This window comes from Hemitrygon akajei, chromosome 1 (assembly GCF_048418815.1).
Source record: "Hemitrygon akajei chromosome 1, sHemAka1.3, whole genome shotgun sequence".
In the NCBI taxonomy this organism is placed as follows: Eukaryota; Metazoa; Chordata; class Chondrichthyes; order Myliobatiformes; family Dasyatidae; genus Hemitrygon; species Hemitrygon akajei.
In genome coordinates, this window is record NC_133124.1 from 47,805,826 (window position 1) to 47,828,404 (window position 22,579).

The following is a 22,579-nucleotide window of genomic DNA, read 5'->3' on the forward strand; positions in this document are numbered from 1 at the left end:
ATGGCCAATATATAATATGTGTTGTTGAAATATGTTTCAATGACACTGAATTTTAGAAGTGAGTCTGTTAGTATTTTGCATTTAAAAGGATAAACTTTAACCCACTTTTGCTGATATCTATCCATTGTTCCACACTGAAACAATTCCTTAGCTCATCTAAATTGGTGTCAAGTCTGCAATATTTGTCTCCTCAGGTGGGAGCTTAGCTGATATAATGCAGGTCTTTTAAGCTATTTAAAATGTGATGATAGCATTAAGATTGAATGCAGTGAATACTTTTACAGCACAGACTGAGCTGGCCAGGCATATGATTTTGATTACCGGTTTTCATCTGGAAGCTGATGCAGCTCTCCACTACTTCTTTGATGAAGCAAATTATTCTCATGGAGAGCTCCATACTGAGATCTTCTTAAGATCTGCATTCCCTATGAAGCCTTTTGGGAGCAGTATCAATGTTGGCAGATTATCCATAAATGCTTCCCTACTGCCTCCAAGATGTAATGTTCCTCCATTCAGCTAAAGAATAAGTGAATACCAGCTGAGAATTGAATTATCTATGACTTGGCATTCTGTCTGTGATGGGAGTAGAAGTATTCCTCAAAGCTTCAAAGACAAGTTCTGTCCAGATGCAATTATAAAAGAAACATGCTCCTAAATATTTTTTCACTCTCTCACCCACTCACTCATGCTCCTATACTGCAATCTCATTTTTGCTGAAATTCATGTAAAACTGGGATCTTTATCTTAAGGCACTTCTGCTTCGTAGTTAGATTTCCCCTATTTCTGTTGCACTAAATGGGTTTTATATTTTGCCCTAATGAAACTAGTGCCATGAAAAAAAATCATAGTATTGAATGCTTATTTTTAAAGATCATTATTGATGTTTCTTCCCTTCATAAGTAGAGCTGAAAACCAAACTACACAATTAAGCAACATTTGCCCTACCATTCACACTTTTTACAAGAGGGGAAACAGTCAGCACTGTTAAAAAGCTCTCTGCATGCAACATAGTGGTGGAACTGGAGGAGAGAGTATAGTCTGCCCCCCTTATCCGCGAATTCCGCATCCATGAATTCAACCAACCGTGAATGGCAAATACCTGGAAGTGTTCTTCCAGCACTTGTTGTTTGAGCATGTACAGATGTTTTTTTTCATGTCATTATTCTCTAAACAGTGCAGTATAACAACTATTTTACATAACATTTACATTGTATTATGTATTATAAGTAATCTAGAGATGATTTAAAGAATATGGGAGGATGTACGTGGGTTATCGTGGATCAGGATTGAAAAAAATCGGAAGTTCTCTTACTAAGTAAGTCGGAACAGGTACATCTGGTATTATTAAGCGTCAGTTAGTCAAACGTTTGTCTTAGTATATAGTATATATTTTACTTTTCTGTGCATGTAAAACACTTAAGAACGTATGTTTCAGCACCAGGCTCAGGAAGTTCCCAAGTTCGATCAAGTGACAGACTGTTCTCCAGCGTGCTCTCCACCGTGGCAGGTTGATGTGGAAGATCAAGAACTCAAAACCCCAAAATCCAATAATCAAACCACTGCGTTGCTTAGTAATAATTGTAGCTTTCATCAGGACAGAGCCTTTCTCACTTTATCCTTTAAAATTGTCTCGATCATTAACCAAAGTAGCCTAACACTTTTCCAATGACCAATGTTGTTTCACCTCTTTCCGATCACTTTATTATTTCCACTTTATTTTCAATCATGACTGTGATTATTTTCGTGAACAGAAACACTGCGCATTCAGAGCTCTGGCGCCAGGTCCTAATGTCCACCGCACTGAGACAGGTTAAATAAGGTCTGGGGTTCCGCTGGGTCCTAAGGTCCACCTCATTAAGACAAGTCGAATAAAGAACTTGAGCATCTGCGAATTTTGGTATCCGCAAGGGGTCTCGGAACCAATCCCCCGCGGAAAAGGCGGGCCAACTATGTGCATGTACAAAGGATGGGAGCGGGGATTACACTGGCGATGTCACTCGGTGAAGTTTACCTTACAATGAGTAGATTGATGATGTCCTGTGCTACAAGTACCCTAAGCTATTGCTGGCACTGACAGCACCAGGGTTTAGAAACAGAAGTCATTAGTGCATAGTTGCTTTGAAGGGTGCTGTCAATTAAAGTTTAACACATTAAGTGATGATGGGGTGATAAAAAATGTAAAATTCATGGACCAGCAAATATGTGATTCAGTGCAGTTACTATTTGATATAAATAATGAAGATCTTACTCACGACTACTTGATTCAATTTCTGTTGCTATGTACAGTAAGTGTGTCTGCCACACATGTTAACAGCATTATCATGTGGGAAATGCAATGGGAAATGACACTGGGTTTAAGGTGAATCACAAACAGAAAATGCCTGAGCCACTTTTCTAATAAACAACAGGGACATTGGAGCAAATACCTAAAAAAAATATGTTTGAGTTTTATGTGAGAGTTTTGCATAGAAACAAGCTTGCATTAATCCAATTTCTCACATTCATCCTTAATGAAATATCATGTTTACACCCTTCTTTCCACTGTAATTTAGCAAACAACACTACAATGCTGTTCGGATAGCACATGGTCGGGCTGCTACTTTTTCCACTTCCCCATAATGTTTCAGTTAGAGTCCAAATACACAGCATGGGTGTGGTGTTTCAATAATTGCCCGTAAATGGTTCTATATGTGGGAAATGCAGCAACCAAGATGAACTGAAATTGACAAACAAAACCAAAGAGAAAAGCAATGATTGCAAATGCGGAGTAATTAAGCTTAACTGGTCCTTGGTGCATGGTTAGGGCTCCCAGAGAAAATTTTAAAGGTTTTTTTTCCCGCTAAAATGTTCCAGGTGGACAGACTAACCTCAGGCAACTTCCTGCAAATATTAGGTTTGATTAAATAGTTTTATTTCAAAACTCCTGCCTACTCTTTTAAAGATCCACAGGAATGACCTGTTAAACTTGTTATTCAGGATGTGATGCCACTTACATGTTTCCATTTAGCAGTTTATCAGCCGAGGGAAGTACTTAACTGGAATTTGCTTTTTGCATGGAAGACTTGACATTCTTCTCTTGTCTTCACTCTCAACGAGTTGTTTTACAGAGTGTTTCTGTATCTGAGAAATGTTTTTTATATATATGTACTATTAAAAAGGGAAAACTGATGTGTTCTGGGTATATGCACGGGGCATTGAATGGCAAAGTAAGTGGCCCTTAAAAGTACTGCTGGAAAGCACTCAAAAGCTAGCCATGGAGGCAGTCAGTCTTTACCAGAGGTAGTTCTTCTGGGTTGCGAGTCAGGGTTAGTGCCATAATAAACTCTCATTTGGGACTAAGTCCCATCCCTTCTGGCCTAATGTATCGGCTATTTTAGCCAAGGACGCACCAACATTCCTGACATTCCGGATTCAGTGACTTGCTGCATTGTTGCCTAGTGCTAGCAGTGATCTGATCCTCAAAATTACTCACTCAAGAAGCTAGTAAGCACAGGGCAGGTGAATGGGCACCTACTTGTATTTCTTATTACTTCTTGGGAATCATTTGTTTAAAAATTGTGGCTGGTTAATCTCTGCCATTAATCTCTTCTTTTCCATCTCACACCTATCAATCTAATAATTACACAGTCCTTTGCTGATAGAATGGATTGCAGACATACTGCACCCAATCTTATTCTTTCATTCATTATATACAATTACATTTGAGGATTAGATAATTTGTTACATATTGGATTTCCTTTGATTGCTTAGTTGGATATTTTGGCATAATCTGAAAGGTTAAAAACAATATGTTTCATCAAGAGCAATCAGCCAGGAATGTTGTCAGCAGAGCTGTATAAAGATGTTGATTAAAATAAATGGAAGTTTCATTACGTGCAATGCCCAGCATTACACAGTACTGTATTTTGTTGCAAGGTCGCTTCTCAATAAGACATGCAGATCTTGAGTCTTCACCTGCATTGTGGAATGGCTGGGTAAGTGATAGGTCAGTGGCCCTTCGCTAAAGTGAATATTTAGAAGTTCCTTCCTCTCCAATTTAAGTTACATGTTTCCCAACAAAGAACTGAATATACTATCAGGAAAACCATAGTTAGAAATTCTATCATGTTGGGTAATATTTTTATATGTACAACAGCCAACAGTGTGGGCTGAAAGGCCTGTATGGTGCTGTACTATTCTGTGTTAACCATAGAACATTACAGCACAGAAACAGGCCTTTTGGCCCTTCTTGGCTGTGTCGAACCATTTTTCTGCCTAGTCCCACTGACCTGCACCTGGGCCATTTCCCTCCAAACCCCTCTCATCCATATACCTGTCCAAGTTTTTCTTAAATGTCAAAAGTGAGCCAGCATTCACCACTTCATCTGGCAGCTCATTCCACACTCCCACCACTATTGAACATTTGTGACATTTTGGGAATTCTCCACAACTAATAAGTACATATGATAGGATTACCAATGAAGGTCACTGTGCATGCTGACTGATGCAATTTGGCAAGCAAAGAATGATTGACTTCAATTTGGTATTTTTTTAACAGTGTAAGTATACGATAACTGATGTTCACTACAGAAGCAAGCTTGATCCAAAGGGAGACATTAAGTATACTTAAGGTTGATATTTGAATTTTGAACTGCAAGTTTAATGGTAATTAAACAAGAAGCTAGTGTTGAGATTAAAGACCAGTTTAGACATGGTCTTATCAAATGGCGATGCAGGCTGACAGCTTTAAAGTCTGTTCCTTCTCTTATATCTTATGTTCTTTAAGTGTGTTCCTTTGTTGTTCTAAAGTATGGCACATGTATCTCCACACCTGGTCAGCTACCTGAAGTTGGGCAGTAATGATCTACACTGTTTGTTCATTTTTATACGTTTCTTATTGTAACTTACAGTTTTTTATATATTACACTGTACTGCTGCTGCAAATCAACACATTTCACAGCATTTGTGATAATAAACCTGATTCTAATTCTGATTCTGAAGATTGCTTCAACGTGGTAAATTCATGCTTTCCAAGCTGTTGTTAATGCTCTCAGTAACTGGTCCTACCACCAAACCCAACCAAAGTGTCTGATTGAACTCACTTCTATTGTCTTGTGGATTATTCAGTGTAGATCAATGCTGGGAAAGCTAGATTATATTATCCTTGGCATTGTGTATTCTCAAGACAACTAGGTCCTACCAGCATAGCACCAAACCAAGACAGTCTTGATTTTCTCCTGCTTTCCAATGTGCTGCCTGGCCTACTGGAAATTTTCATCCCAGCTATTCTCCCATCTATTTCATTGAACATGGATAGCAATTTAATAACACCTCATCATACACTTGCTGTTAAAGGTATATATTGTTGCCAAGTAGCAAACATTCCATGTGTGACTGTAAAATGGACAAGTAAGTTCCTGACATTAAATAGTTAATGTTTGCTGATGACCCGCCAACTTGTAAAATAGTTCACACAAAAAGCACATACTTATCCTATTTTGTTCACTGTAGAGCTAAAATAGTTCTCTCACAATTCAAAGACTGTAATGTGATCATTACTGTGAAAAATTTCCTTGTACGGCACAAACTATTCTTGTCACCAAATTTAAAAATACAGCAAAGACATACTAAAGGAGTAGCAGGATTGCCAGAATAATGAATTTACCTGGAAATATGCATAGATCTGCTTTTATCTACCCTCTTAAGTGCTGGCAAATTTAATACTCCTAGATGAACGCAAATACTCCAAATCAGCCGGTGAACTCTGTCGTCAATGACCTGGCTGTGCTCTGCTGTTAGACCCCGCACACACACACACACACACACACACACACACACACACACACACACACACACTCTCTCTCTCTCTCTCTCTCTTGCAGAATACTGCAAAGCTACAAAGAAGAAAATTAATTAAAATAAAATACATATTGTGTTTGCAGAAATGTTTTGAAATATTCTGATCTGTTTTGAGGGCTTTTTATGATGTCTGTTTAAGTTTCTAAATGATATTCAACAGAAATGCACCAGATCTTCCTCGAATACATAGAACTAGAAAAGGTGAGAATCATTCAACAGGTCAGGCTGCATCTATAAAAAGAGAAACAGAGTTAGTGTTTGAAATCTGAAACTCTTCATCATAACTAGGAAAGAGAGAAAAGTCAATTTTGTGACACACAGATGGTGATTGAGGAATGGACATGACGAAGGGATTATCTCTGATAGGGCAAGAGTACAATTACCCTGGTAATAAGTTATAATGGGTATCTGATTGCTACATCAAGTTGTAGACTGAGAAAATGAATAAAGGTTGTGAGGTAATGACAAATAACAAGTGCAAATACAGACAAAGGAATATGAAGTTTGCAAAATGAAAGATGGTGGGACATGTCCACATTAAAACCTCCATCATGTTCAGAATGCACCCAGTGTACTAGGGAGCTTATGGCTCAGGTGTTGATGAAACAGTGCTGGAGATAACAAGTGTTAGCCAATGGTGCTTGAAATATTGCGGAGAAGATTCAAGTTCCACACAACAGTTATCATTCCAAGTTATTTTTAGCTCTCTCTATATAGTTAAACTTATCTGTAACTATATGTGTCTGGCATGATTGATGATAATTCCAAGATGTGGCAGTGTGAGTACCAAGATTTACTGAAAAATGAAAAAGACTGCATTAGCACACCCGCCCACTTATAAGTTGTGCATTTCTATCACCAATGAAAAGAAGAAAACCATAAAGTCTAACCCCAATAGATATTTTATTATAAGCACTTTCCCTTAACTAGAATGAGTAGAACTCCAGATAGATCAGAGCTGTAGAGAACTAGATTTTAAAACCACATGAAATGGTGCAAAGAAAGAGCTTGACATAAATCTGAAATTGTAAGGATAAGCCCAAGACTAATAAAAATCATTCTTTCCATTGACAATATCTTTTTTTTGAAGTTGAACACATCTCCTGCATCTTGTAGTTTGAACAGATTGTTTCAATTGAACTGAAACCATGAAGTTAAGTTCATCAGTCTGAGAGGATTGTTTCCTGTTCTCTATGCTGTCAAAAAAGGATCACCACGTGTTGAAGGCGTTTTCACTTAAAAATGCCATATACAGTGGGTAAGAACTGAATAACAATAGCTCATAAATGCTAAAAGGTAGAAAAGAAACTATTTCATTTCTAGGAATAAACTGTCACCTATTTGTGTAAGATGTATTTCAACAACCATTCTTTGCTTGTGGACAATTTATTTTAACAATAAGAACAAGATTACCTACTGTGCGTAATGTGTTCTTAAATCTTCCACGAAACTGCAAGAATTTACAAATTATTGATTTCACTTTTGCAGCTAGTCTGTCAGCAGACAAACAATATTCGTCCATCAATCTTTGTTGCCATCATTCAATGGGTAATTTTAAATAATCTATATTTTTGATTAATAAGCATTCACCACCTTCTCTTAGAAGGGACTGATGCAATTTTTCTCACCTGGATTCTCTTGGTCTCATGCCATAAATAATTCTTTTATTCCTTCTGTCGCCTTTTCCCCTGAGGCTACTTGCTTTTTCACTAGACCAGTCATGTTGATAGGTCTTTTACTTGAAATATTGGCTCTGTTTCTCTCTGCACAGGTGCATCCTGAACACCATTTGCTATTCTAGATTTTTAACATTTTCAAGCTTTCTGTAACTTTAGACCTCCTCCTATAAATAGCTATATCATGGATGGTGTTTTATTAATGACATTTCAAAAGCTTGTAATTCAGGTGGAAGAAGTAATGCATAGAACTGCTAACTTACATGCTACATAACATCTGAAATATCACCACCTCTTTGCTAACACTCAATACTGGCGCACCTCAAGGATGTGTGCTTAGCCCAGTGCTCTGCTCTACCCTACACCTAAGACTGTGTGACTAGGCTGAGCTCAAATGCCATCTGTAAATTTATCAGCAACACAACTATTGTTTGCAGAATTTCTGATAGTAATGAGGAGGCGTACAAGAGCAAGATAGATCAGTTGGTTGCATGGTTAACAACAACCTTGCACTCATCGGTAAGATCAAGGAATTGATTGTGGACGTCAGGAAAAGGAAAGCGAGGAAACGCACAATAATCCTTATCGAGAGAATAGAAGTGAAAAGGTGAGCAGTTTCAAGTTCCTTGGGTCAACATCTCTGAAGATCTACGCTGGGCCCAACATATTGCTGCAATTACTAAAAAGGCAGCTATTTTCATTAGGAGTTTGAGGAGAATTGGTGTGTCACCAAAGACACTCATAAATTTCTATAGATGTACCGTGGAAAGCATTCTGACTGATTGCATCTGTGAATGCTCATGCTATGAAGGGACCACTGCACAGGACTGGAAAAAAGCTACAGATAGTTGTGAACTCAGCCAGACCCATTATGGGCACCAGCCACTCCAGCATTAAGGACACCTTCATAAGGCGATGCCTCAAAAAAGGTAGCATCCACTGTTGAGGACTCCTATCACCCAGGACATGCCCTCGTCTCATTGCTACCATCAAGGAGGATATACAGGAGCCTGAAGACACACTCAATGTTTCAGGAACAACTTCAGTCCCTCTACCATCAGATTTCTGAACAGACAATCAATTCATGAACACTATCTCACTATGTTTGCTCTCTTTTTGCACTCTTACTTTAATATATACACTTATTGTAATTTATAGTTTTTAAATTATTATGTATTACAATGTACTGCTGCCAATGAACAACAAATCCCATCTGGTCCCTCAACACCAGCGCCATAGCCAAGAAAGCCCAGCAGCGTCTCTACTTTCTGCGAAGGCTGAGAAAAGTCCATTCCCCCCCCCCCCCCACCCCATCCTCACCACATTCTACAGGGGTTGTATTGAGAGCATCCTGAGCAGCTGCATCACTGCCTGGTTAGGGAATTGCACCGTCTCGGATCGCAAGACACTGCAGCAGATAGTGAGGTCAGCTGAGAAGATCATCGGGGTCACTCTTCCTGCTATTACAGACATTTACACCACACGCTGCACCCTCAAAGCTAACGGCATTGTGAAGGACCCCATGCATCCCTCACGCAAACTCTTCTCCCTCCTGCCATCTGGCAAAAGGTACCAAAGCATTCGGGCTCTCACGACCAGACTGTGCAACAGTTTCTTCCCCCAAGCCATCAGAATCCACAATAATCGGGGGTCTAGACTGACATTGTAATGTGTCCTCTACTGTGTCTATTGTTTTGTGCACTTTATGTAACCCTGTGCAGGTCTGTAGTCTAGTGCAGTTTTAAAGTTGGTTTATGTAGTCTAGTGTAGCCTTGTGCTGTCTCACATAGTCTAGTGTAGTTTTGTGTTGTTTCTTGTAGCACCAGGGTCCTGGAGGAACGTTGTTTCGCTTTTACTGTGTACTGTGCCAGCAGTTTATGGTCGAAATGATAATAAAAGCAACTTGAACTTGAACATATGCCAGATATTAATTCTGATTCTGATGCAGATCTATCTTTTCCCTAATGGTCTAGCACCAACACCTATAAAATAGCGAAGATTTATTTCAGATAGATGCATTTCAATCAGCAAGACTTACTTAGAAAAAAGATTCAACAGGACAGATGCAGGGAGTATGTTTCCTCTGTTTGCATAGTATAAAACCAGAGGTCATGGTCTTTGAATAAGCAGTTGGCCAGTCAACACCGAAAGGATTCACTAAGGGATGGATAGTGAATCTTGGAAATTCCACTCTACTTCGTGGAAATCCTTGTCAGCAAGATCTTGACTTTGTTCGGATCCACAGGGCCATTGAGAGTTAAGGCAGACATGGGGTAGTACAAGGGACATGCATGATCCTGTCCAATATTCATAACTGATTCAATTATACAGCTGTTCAGTCTGGAGCAGTTAAGCGGAGTCTGATCATACTTAAAGTACACATTAATGCATCTGGGACTGGATAGACCACACGAATGGATGACAAGTCATGTTTTATTTAGAAATGTAATACTTCATTAAATTTAGATAAACCAGAAACAGTGCAGTTTTTAATATGTTTTCTCCATATTTATCTACTTGTAGTAAAAAGAAGTTAAATAATTACATTCATTTTATTTTCAGCTCCCCCTAAATTCATAGTCACTCCCAAGGATCAAGTTATAATTGAAGGACATACTGTTGACTTTGACTGTGCGGCTGAGGGTAATCCAACACCAGTCATTGCTTGGACCAAAGCAGGTACTTGTATGAAGTGAACGTTTTAAATTGCATTCTATTTAACCCATTTCATCAGACGTGTATTTTAGAAGCTATTATTCCAATTTATTTCATTAGCAAGACAGTTCAGTTATTAACAGTCAAATGAAGTATTTGCTGCGCTTGATAAATTTTAATATTCAATATTGTTTTGAAAATATTTCCTCTTAAGATTTTAGTTATCTTTGGTATAGTTTATTACAATGCCTTAAAATTAAACAAAAGCAAAACAATTAGGGTCAGTATAAACAGCTCGTAATTTTCTTTTAAAAATTAGCACAAAAGAGATCTACCTTTTCTTGGAGCAAGGGGTTCCAAAAAAGAACTGAAGATAGAGCATAGGATGACAATTTATACAACTGGACAAATTTACATTGCATGAAACCTCTGTAAGAGTTTGGAACAAAAGTAGTTAATCTATTGTCTTTGATTATTTCAGGACAAAATTGCTCCTAATGATGTTGCAGTAATATTAATTGACTCCAAATTAACTGTTTAAAATATAATGTCAGTATTTATTTTATTGGTAACAGATAAAATGTTTTGAAATATATCAACTATCCCTGGTCAAAAACACTGTATTGTTTCTGCTTCTCACATTTAGTTTTCTTTAAGAAATACTTGATAATCAAATGACATAATTCAAAAAAAGATGTCACATACATTTAAATTTTGGATGGAGCCTACAAAGTGACTTATGAGAAAGGGATCTGGATTTTACTTAGAATCATCACTATTTTAGAAGAGTAAAAGGGTTCATTGAAGATTTTTTTTGCTGAAGTTTTACACTAACAAGGCCTCACTTTAATCACGTATTTTAAAAAAACATTATTCACTTTTCTAACTCTTTAGGGTAGGCTGTTCCAAAAGATTGTGGTTAACCATTTTTAATGAATTATTGAATTCATTTTTGCTGAATTGTGTCCCAAACTGGGCTCAGATAATTAAATCCAGTATTCATATGCTAGTAGAATTAACATGGAAGATGCTTGCTGCAATATGGGGCTGCTTCGATTGCCAGCGTTTTACACATTGACAACTCTAACACTTGGAAGTGCACATGTTCATTTCACAGATTTCCATTTAACATAAAACTTTACATTGTGAACGTGGATTTTCAATGGCAGTATTTATTATTATGTCATGAGCAGAATGAATTTAAGGAAGAGGTTAGATTTGGAATAACACAATCAGGCTAAAGTATTCATTTTTCCCATTCTCACACCTTCATACTGGGGTCAACAGACTAAGAACCTCTTTCTCACTATTTCTTGTGTTTCTTGCAATTTTTTGTATTTTTAAGTCCTGCGCTTACTGCTGCCACAAAACAGCACATGTCATGGGAAATGTCAGTGATGATAAAGCTGATTCTGATTTGCTTAGATTTTGCAAATCATTGGTGCTATGGTAGATTGTTAGGTAACTGTTGAGTAAGTACTCACACTTTGTTCAACCAGGAATATAATACTGTAACAGCTGTAGACTTGAATTGAATTGACATGACTTTATTTCTCACATCCTTCACATACATAAGGATAAAAATGTTTACGTTACATCTCTGTCTAAATGTGCAATATGCAGTCATAGTAATTTATAATAATTTATTATAAATAGACCAGTCAATGTAACATAGAAATACACTCAAATCAGCGTGAGTTAAGTGGTCTTTTGGCCTGGTGAACGAAGCTGTCTCGAAACCTGTTGGTCCTGGCTTTTATGTTAACGGAACTGTTCACAAGAATAGGAAGTTCATAACTACAGATGCGCTGGGCTGTCCGCACCACTCTCTGCAGAGTCCTGTGATTAAAGGAGGTACAGTTCCCATACCAGGCAGTGATGCAGCCAGTCAAGATGCTCTCAATTGTGCCCCTGTAAAAATTTCTTGGATTTCGGGGTCCAGACTAAACTTTCTTAACTGTTTAAGGTGAAAGAGGCGCTGTTGTGCCTTTTTCACCACACAGCTGGTGTGTACAGACCACATGAGGTCCTTGGTGATGTGGATGCCGAGGAATTTAAAGCTGTTTACTTTCTCAATCTCAGATCCATTGATGTCAATAGGGGCTAGCCTGTCTCCATTCCTCCTGAAATCCACAACCAGCTCCTTTGCTTTTGTGACATTGAGGGAGAGCTTGTTTTCTTGACACCACCGTGTCAGGGAGATGACTTCTTCCCTGTAGGCCACCTCATTATTGTTTGAGATTAGGCCAATCAATGTAGTGTTAATTAGCAGATTAGAGCTGTGGGTAGCAACACAGTCATGGCTATACAGGGAGTAAAGGAGGGAGTTTAGTACACAGCCGTGAGGGTCTCCTGTGTTGAGAGACAGCATTACCTGGAACTTCTGTGGGAATCAATTCTTCCAGACAGTATTAAGTGACACTTTAGCCAGATGGCTGCTCACCATCACATGGACAGGACATTGACTGACCGTAGTCGAAGATGGTGTTAGAGTGGTCATGATTTGGCTCAACAGGCTTAGGTGAAGATCGGTGTAGGCTAGAACTTGAGAAGTGAGAGGCATAACAAGTGTAGGCAGGATCATAGATGAGGCAGTGGAAAGCTCCTCCTGTGAGATCCCGGAAAGGGATCCAAGGATACACCTACTATTGAAAGGATGACAGGTAGTCAGAGGGGATGGAGAAACTATTGGTAAAACATGAAATCAAATCCTTAGGAAGAAATGATATTGGATCAGTAGATGAAGCATCCTTGTGAGTAGAGTTAAGAAACTGAATAGGTAAAAAGACCCTGATGGTAGTTCTATACAGGCCCCCAGACAGTGACCATGATGTGAGATATAAATTTCAACAGAAAATAGTGAAGTCATGTAATAAGGACAATGTTATGATAGTTATGGGGGATTTCAATATTGAAGTAGGATGGGAAAAACAGTTTGGTGTTGGATCTCAAGAGAGCAAATTACAGTGGAGAAAAGGGTGTTCAGAGGTATGAGAGAGGAACTAGCCAATATTGATTGTAAAGAGAGACTAGCAGGGTCGATGGCAGAACAGCAATGGCTGGAGATTCTGGGGGCAATTCAGAAGGCACAGGGTAGATAAAACACAAAAATGAAAAAGTATTCTAAAGGGAGGATGAGGCAACCATGGCTAATTAAGCAAAAATTAGTGGAACGTTAGAGAACACACAAAAAATACTGGTGGAACACAGCAGGCCAGGCAGCATCTATAGGGAGAAGCACTGTCGATGTTTCGGGCCGAGACCCTTCGTCAGTCCTTGTGCTTCTCCCTATAGACGCTGCCTGGCCTACTGCATTCCACCAGCATTTTGTGCCTGTTGTTTGAATTTCCTGCATCTGCAGATTTCCCCGTGGAACGTTAGAGGATTGGTTAACTTTTAAAACACAACAGAAGGTGACTAAAAAAACTGTAGGGAGAGAAAAGATGAAACATGAAGGGTAAGCTAGCCAAAAGTATCAAAGTGGATACCAAAAGTTTTGTCAGAAATATAAAGAGTAAAAAAGAGGTGAAAGTGCATATTGAACTGCTAGAAAATGACATTGGAGTGATAGTAATGGGAGACAAAGAAATGAAGAACGAGCTTAATTAATAAGTGTTTTGCATCAGTCTCCACCAGTAGTATACCATAAATTTAAGAGTGTAAAGGTACAGACGTGAGTGTAGTTACTATTACTGAGGGGAAGATGCTTGGGAAACTGAAAGATCTGTAGGGAGATAAATCACCTGCTCCGGATGGACTGCACCCTAGGATTCTGAAAGGGATAGCTGAAGAGATTGTGGAGGCATTAGTAATGATCTTTCAAGAATCATTAGATCCTGTAATGACTCCAGGGGACTGGAAAATTGCAAATGTCACTCCACTCTTTCAGAAGGGAGGGAGGCAGAAGAAAGAAAATTATAGGCCAGTTAGACTGACTTCAGTGGTTAAGAAGGTGTTAGAGTCCATTATTAAGGATGAAGTTTCAGGTACTTGGAAGCACATGATAAAGTAGGCCATAATCAGCATAGTTTCCTTAAGGGGGAATCTTGCCTGACAAATCTGTTGAATTTCTTAGAGGAAATAACAGGCAGGATAGACAAAGGAGAGTTAGTGGATGTTGTTTACTTGGATTTTTAGAAGGCCTTTGTCAAGGTGCCACACATGAAGCTGACTGGCAGTAGGAAAAGGGTTGAAATAAAGGGTGCCTATTCTGGTTCGCTGCAGCTGACAAATGGTGTTCTGCAGGGGTTAATATTGGGACTGCTTCTTTCCAGGTAATATGTCAATGATTTACACAAGGGAATTATTGGCTTTGTGGCCAGGTTTGGAGATGATACAATGATAAGTGGAGGGCCAGGTAGTATTGAGGAAGCAGGGAGGCTGCAGAAGGCCTTGAACAGATCGGGAGAATGAGCAAAGAAACAAATGGCAGATGGAAGTTAAGTATATGGCTGTACATTTTGGTAAAAGGAATAAAGCTGTAGACTGTTTTCTGAATGGGGATATAATTCAAAAATTGGGAGTCCTTGTGCAGGATTCTCAAAAGCATAACTTGTAGATTGAGTAGGAAGGCAAATGCAATGTTAGCATTTACTTCGAGGGGGCTAGAATATAAGAGCAAGGATGTGATGCTGTAGCTTTATAAGGTATTAGTCAGTTTGTACTTGGAGTATTATGAGCAGTTTGGGGCTCCTTATCTAAGAACAGATATGCTGGCATTGCAAAGTGTCCTGAGGAACTTCACGAGAATGTTTCTGGGAATGAAAGGGTTAAACTGTGAGAAACGTTGGTGGCTCTGGGTGTCTACTCATTGGATTTGAAAAGAATGCGGGGTATCTCAGTGAAAACTGTTGAATATTAAAAGGGCTTGACAAACTGGATGTGGAGAGGATGTTTCCTTTTATGGATGAGTCTATACCAGAGGTCACAGCCTCAGAACAGAGGGATGTCCATCCAGAAGAGAGGTGAGCGGGTGGTGAATCTGTGGAATTTATTGTCATGGGCAGCTGTGAATGTCAAATTATTCAGTATAATTGTGCAGAGGTTGATGGTTTCTTGGTGGGACAGGGTGTCAAAGGTTACGGAGGAGGCATGAGAATGGGATTGAGAGGGATATACGTAAATCAAGCATGATGGAATGGCAGAGCTAACTTGATGGGCCGAGTGGCGTAAAACCCTGCTCCTATGTCTTATGGTCTAAGATTATGACAACATTGCTAATATTGTGAGATAAAACTGTCTTTAAATTATTTTATGTGGGATTCTGGAAAAAAATTGGATAACAACCAGCATATAGAATCAGAGGTAATCTTATGAGAGGAAGAGATCTTAAGGGGAATGGAATATCCATTCAGGCAGGAGAGAGATTGATAATGGCTTTATAAAATGGCTAATGAAGTTGTGGGAAGCAGTTTTAAATGCATATCAAGAAATTAGCTGTAGCTCAATATAGAGGCACATGAAGTCATCCATTGATTCCATGAGCGAGGAATAGAAATGTATTCTGAACAAGTACAACTTGGAAACTGATTGGAATCAAAATCATCGAAAGCTTGTGCATAAGAGAATTTGTTATTCTAAGTTATTACTAAAGGTGGCCTTTATTAAGTTTTTTTTTAATCAGTTCAACAGTCCCACATCTAAGGAACTACATTTAATTTGAGGCATGGAACCTCGGGAAGGATAATTGTCCTTGGAAATAGTTCTGCACAGATTCACTAGCACAAAAATGCATCTTATAGGATTAACTTGTGTGAGGTTGAAGAAATTTAGCAGTACTCCCTTGAGAATCAAAGTGATTTAATTAGACAAATTATTTGATTAGCTGTATAATTCAACTGAGGTGTTTAAAATATTAAAAGGAGTTGGTACAGAGAAGTTATTTCTTCCATCAGGGAATTCAGAACAAGGAGTACATTTTAGCACTAGTGCTAGGCTATTCATCGGTGAAATCTTAAAAAAAAAGATTTCTCACAAAAACTTGAATGTTCCCTTTCATCATTTAGATTTTTGGTCACATGAAATTTTCAGAGCTAATGCTGGAAATCTTTTTTCCTTGATAAGATTTATGGATCAAAGGCAATTATATATAATTAAAGGCCTGATCAGCCATGATCTAATCCCATGCCAGGACTTGCCTGATAGTCAGAGGAGCCCATTTTAGTTCCAGTGCTCCTTGTGTAGAAGACGTCAAAACTCTTAAAAGTAGGTGAGCTGTTCTGATCTACAGACAATCAGGATTTTCATTGATGAAAGAATATTTATTAGAATCTATTTCAGTCAAAATCCCTTACGAGTGCTTCAATGTTATAAACCAGCTAAGCTTTCACATTAATAAAATGCGGCAAGTGTGCAAAGCCAATTACATTTCCCAGAATATGAATGGTAAATCACTTGAATTATTTTTAAGTATGCTCTTTGTTGTGAATTTCATGTCAATGACAATAATGGAGCAAAGAAGCAGAATATTGCTGAGCATTGTTGGAAAAGCATTTTATATTTAGTGTTATTTCAATATATGATTACATATATGAAAAACATACAACTCTCTACTTTCAGGAGGCCAGCTTCCCAGTGACAGAAGACATGCAGTGTTACCCACAGGAACGTTGAGGATTGTGGATGTAGCCCCCCATGATGAGGGTCAATATGAATGTCAAGCTATCAACGTTGTTCAGGTTAAACAAGTACAAGTACAACTAAAAGTGCAGCCTAAAGGTACAAAGATTATTCATGATTTATTACATTACCTGTTGATGTTATGATGTCAACAGAAAGCTTAACCAATAAGTTCATGTTTAGGAAGTCATTTGGGATTGATTTGGGCATTTTAATCTCATTACACACTGTATATCCAATGAGAATCTGGAAAGGTGTCTCAAATTTCATAGCATATTTGCCATTGCAGAACTTCCCAGCTGAGGAGTTGGTGTCGTTATTTCTCATTATTTTAGCTGTCAAACTTTCCTTGAACCTCAACTTTACGACATGAGCATAAAGTGTTTGTATAACATCCTGAAATCCCAAGATGGCCTTTTCCAACAGAAGAATGTGCTGAAGTCAGCATGCAGGCTTGCATCATTCACATTTTTTGAACTGAAATGGCTGGAGAAGTAGAACAAAGTGCCTATTAGGAATGCTGACGAATGGCTTTTTAGGGGAGAGGGGAATCTTCAATGCTCAGCAAACATTATGGGAATTACCACTATCCTTTGCCATATTCTCCATGACAGAATAAACGGACCTTCCCATGAGCAAAGCTTTCTCTTATCAAATATTAATGGGAGACTCACATGAGTGGCTACATTAACTCCACGGTTAGGTACCTCTGTACACCTGCTCGTTAATGTAAATATCTAATCAGCCAATCATGTGACAGCAATTCAATCCATAAAAGCATGCAGAGATGGTCAAGAGATTTAGTTGTTGTTCAGACCAAACATCAGAATCTGGAAAAAATGTGACCTTAGTGACTTTGAGAGTGGATTGTTGGTGCCAGTCGGTGTTGTTTGAGGATCTCTAACCAAAATCCGATCCAATGAGCAGCAGTTCTGTGAGGAAAAAAATGCCTTGATAATGACAGAGGTGTAAGGAGAATGGCCAGACTAGTTTATGCAAGCAAGAAAGCAACAGTAACTCATATAACCATGTGTTACAACATTGGTGTGCAGAAGAGCATCTCTGAATGCACAACACATCGAGCATTGAAGTGGATTCAAAGAATTCAAAGTACATTTATTATCAACGTATGTATCAATTATACAACCTTGAGATTTATCTGCTTACAGGCAGCTCCAAAGGAAGAAAGCTAAAAGAACCCAAATATAAAAAGATAGACCAAGGCCCAATGCACAGAGGAAGAGAGAGAAAAAGAGATGAGCTACAGCAGCAAAAGATCACAAATGTATATGCTGTAGCCACTTTATTAAATACAAGAGGTACCTAATAAAGTGGCCACCCAGTATATGTGCATGAACTATATGTCTACGAATTTTGACTAACAAGTTTTTTGTGATGTCAGCCCTTGTCAGCTATGTTGGCATGAAATAGCAGTTTCATGTGATAATGGTTACTGCCAAAGGAAGTCTTGTGGAGAGGGCGCTGTTTGCAGGAATGAGTGGAGTCTTGGACTTCACTAATAAAAAAGTAACATTCTATTAACTGCTCTCTAGGTCGGATTGGCTAGTGCATTGAGATTGTATATACAGCAAGGTTTTTAAAATGCAGATCGGTGCACAAAATTCCTCCACCTCCAGAGTAACATTGCAGAAATCAAGAAAAGAAAATTGCAACAAACTTTTCTGGTGACAACCTCCTAAGCCTGTGTTTGTTTATTGAATGTTTCCCAGCAGAATTAGGCCATTTGGCCCATCGAGTCTGCTCTGCCATTTCATCATGGCTGATCTAATTTTCCTCTTAACCCCATTCTCCTGCTTTCTCCCTGTATCCCTTCATGCCCTGACTAATCAAGAATCTATTGACCTCTGCCTTAACTATTGTTAAAGACATTGCCTTCACAGCTGCCTGTGGCAAAGATTTTCACAGATTCACCACTTATAACCATATAACCATATAACAATCACAGCACGGAAAACAGGCCATTCCGGCCCTCCTAGTCCGTGCCGACTAAAGAAATTTTTCCTCATGTCTGTTCTAAAAGGATGCCCCTGTTTTCTGAGGCTGTGTCCTCTGGTCATTGACTCTCTGAAAGATGGCTCACTGACTCTCTGGTCTTAGAACTGCATTCCATCTGCCCATTCGCCTAATTTGTTGAAGTCTTTTTGTAGCCTCTCTACTTGCTCAAATCTACCTGCTCCTCCACCTGTCTTCATATTGTCTGCAAACATTGCAACAAAACCATCAATACCATCATCCAAATCATTGATATATAACATAAAAAGAATTGGTCCACTGTGAAACACCACTAGTCACTGGCAGCCAACCAGAAAAGGCTTCTTTTATTCCCATTCTTTGCCTCCTGCCAATCAGCCACTGCTTTATCCATGCTAGAATCTTTCTTGTAATACCATGGGCTCGTAGCTTGTTACACAGTCTCAGAAATGGCAGGTTTTCAAAGGTCATCTGAAAATCTGAGTACACAACAACAATCGATTCGCCTTTATTTATCCTGCTTGTTATTTCTTCAAAGAATTCCAACAGATTTGTCAGGCAAGATTTTCCCTTGAGAAACCATGCTGTCTACAGCTTATTTTATCATGTGGCTCCAAGTACCTTGAGAACTCATCCTTAACAATCGACTTCAACATCTGTCCAACCACTGAGGTCAGACTAACTGATCTATAATTTCCTATCATCTGTTAATGAGACTTCTGGTCAAGATGGTGTCTGCATACAATGCTCCAACAGTCGACCTCTTCTGGATAGATCATGAAACCATAAATTTCACTTATTTTATGTATTTTACATTTGTTTTTCATCTTGAATGTGATTCTGGAATTGTTGGAACCTGTGATTTACAGTTTGGAGATTAGGGATTTCAGCACTCTGCAGTCTGTGAGAGGACTACGAGAGAAAGAAGCAGCGTGCATGAACTTCATGGTGAGGAGAATGCAGGATAAGGCATGAGCCAATGTCAACTTTATTTACATTGAAAAAGCTTACATTGTTCTCTGATTAAAGCGACAGGTAAGATTGAAACATTGAGGTGAATGTGAAAGGTGAGTGCAGCTGCCTGCATTTCGATTGCTAGTGGGATCGCTCTGCTCCCAGAGAAGGGAGGCTGCCTTTTGAGTCTGGTGGGATCACTCTGCTCCCGGAGAAGGGAGGCTGCCTTTTGAGTCTGGTGGGATCACTGTGCTGCCGGGTGGAAAGAGCCTGCCTGTGTGCCTAGAGAATGCTACCCAGGTTTTCTGCATTTTGGGTATGGACAATGGACATTTTTTTCAGACTTGTAGTTTCTTTATTTTCTGTGTTTTTCATCTGATCTTTCTCATTTTCTTTGTCTGCTGAGGAGAGGTGTCTGGGGGTCAATGTGCTTCTTATATTTTTGTTCATTTTTTTGTGTGGGGGAGAATTTGGGAGTTAATGATCGTGCTGCCATTCTTTTCTTTTTTGGTTTTGTGGCTATCTGCAGAAGAAAAATATCAGAATTGTATACTTTGATAATACATGAACCTTTGATCCTTGTGACTCTCTCCCTTCTTGAAGAGTGGAGTGGCATTTGCAATTTTCCAGTCATCTGGAACCATTCCACAGGTTCAAAGGTTCATTTATTATCAAAGTATACAACTCTAAAATTCTTCTTCTCTGGGTAGCTATGAAACCAAGAAGGAAAAGAAATTCCCCCTCCCCACACAAAAAAGAACAAAAGTGGAACAGGCACATCAAACCAAATCCCAAATCCCTCCTTGCACAGAAAAAAAAATTAACAAAACAAACTAGATACATCAATCCCCAAGTCCCTCCTTCCACACAAAAAAATGAAGGTAACGGAATAGGCACATCAACCCCCCCAATTCCCTCAGCTGCACAAAAAAACCCAAAATGGAACAGATACATCAACCCACAAATTTCCCTCCTTGTACAAAAGAAAAACAAGAACGATTGGGTAATTGAAAAATACAGAATATAAAAAACTGTAAGACTGGAAAAACAGTCTAGATTCCAAATCCATTCCCAAAGCAGAGACAACCTGGATGACATTGTCCAGGTACAGTAACAGGCTGTTACTCCAGTAGTAGAGTGATCAAAAGACTGGCAGCCAGCGCTCATCTTCCCGCATTCGTCTCAATGTTTCAGTCTCCCTCATTTCGTTACTTGGTACAAATGGAAACTTTAATTGATGAAATAGAATCAAACATTGGCTTGTGCCCCACCCCGCAGGCTGCTCACCACGAGGTTCATGCATGCTGCCTCTATCTCCTGGCATCCTTTCTGAGACCACAGAACGACCAAACAATCTCTAAGCAGCAAATCATGGACTCCAACAGAATCACATCCTAGGTGAAAAACAAGTGTAAGACATAGAAGAAGTAAAATATGTGGTTTCATGATCTATTCAGAAGATGTTGACCAAAGCAGCATTGTACGCAGGCACCATCTTGAAAGGATGACTGGACCAGAAGTCCAGAATCTAGCAATCCTTGAAAGAATTCTACTAATGCTTCCATAGTCTCTTCAACCATACTGGCAATGGCTTATTTTATCATGTGCCTCCAAATACCCTGAGACCTCATCATTAATAATCGACTCCAATATCTTCCCAACCACTGAGGTCAGACTAACTATAGTTCCCTTTCTTCTGCCTCTCTCCCTTCTTGAGGAATGAAGTTACATTTGCAATTTTCCAGTCTAGTGATTATTGAAAGATCAGTACGTAATGCTTCCACAATCTCTTCAACCACCTCTTTCACAACCCTGGGGTGTACACCATCTGTTCCAGATGACTTATTTACCTTCAGACCTTTAAATTTCCCAAGAACCTTCTCTCTAGTAATGATAACTTCACACATTTCATGATTTCTAACACCTGGAACTTCCACCATACTGCTAGTGTTTCCACAGTGAAGACTGATGCAAAATACTTATTCAGTTCATCCGCTGTTTTGTTCTCCCCAATTACTACCTCTCCAGTGTTGTTTACCTGCAGTCCAATCTGCACTCTTGCCTCTCTTTTACACTTAATTTATCTGAAGAAATTTTTGGTGAAATGTTTGCCTTCTTACTGATTTTTTTAGTTGCCTTTTGTTGGTTTGTAAAAGCTTCCCACTAATTTTTGCTCTATCATATGCCCTTTCTTTGGATTTTATGTTGGTTTTGACTTGTTAGCCACAGTTGTGTCATCTTGCCTTTAGAATACATGCTCTTTGGGATGTATATATCCTGTGCCTTCTGATTTGCTTCCAGAAATTCCAGTCATTGCTGCTCTGCCATCATCCCTGCCAGTGTTCTATTCCAATCAATTCTGGCCAATTCCTCTCTCATGCCTCTGTAGTTCCCTTTACCTCACTGTAATACTGATGCATCTATGTTTCGCTTTTCCTTCTCAAATTTCAAGATGAATTTGGTCATATTATGATCACTTTCTCCTAAGGGTTCTTTACTTTAAGCTCTCTAATCAATTTTGGTTCATTGCACAACACCCAATCCAGAATAGCTCATCCCCTAGTGAGATCAACACAAGCTGATCTAAAAAGCCATCCCGTGGGATTCTAGAAATTTCCCCTTTTGGAATCCAGTTCCAACTTGTTTTTCCCAATCCTCCTGCATATTGAAATCGCCTGTGACTATTTGAACATTGCCTTCTTGTCATGCATTTTCTATCTCCCAGTGTAATTTGTTGACGATATCCTTACTACTATTTTAGGACCTGTATAAAACTCCCATCAGGGTCTTTAGGGTCTTTTTACCCTTCCAGTTCCTCAGCTCTATTCAGAATGATTCAATGCCCG

At 39.0% G+C, this 22,579-nt stretch overlaps 1 protein-coding gene across 3 annotated transcripts in view; it reads left to right on the forward strand.

Annotated features, from left to right (window-relative positions):
- LOC140726325 (peroxidasin homolog) overlaps window positions 1-22,579 on the forward strand; it is a 472,802-nt gene that overhangs the window by 341,403 nt on the left and 108,820 nt on the right. For all 3 annotated transcript variants that reach the window (XM_073042565.1, XM_073042575.1, XM_073042584.1), the window contains exons 11-12: window positions 10,077-10,193; window positions 16,728-16,886. In XM_073042565.1, coding sequence (XP_072898666.1) covers window positions 10,077-10,193; window positions 16,728-16,886 — 276 coding nt within the window. The remainder of the gene's footprint in view (window positions 1-10,076; window positions 10,194-16,727; window positions 16,887-22,579) is intronic.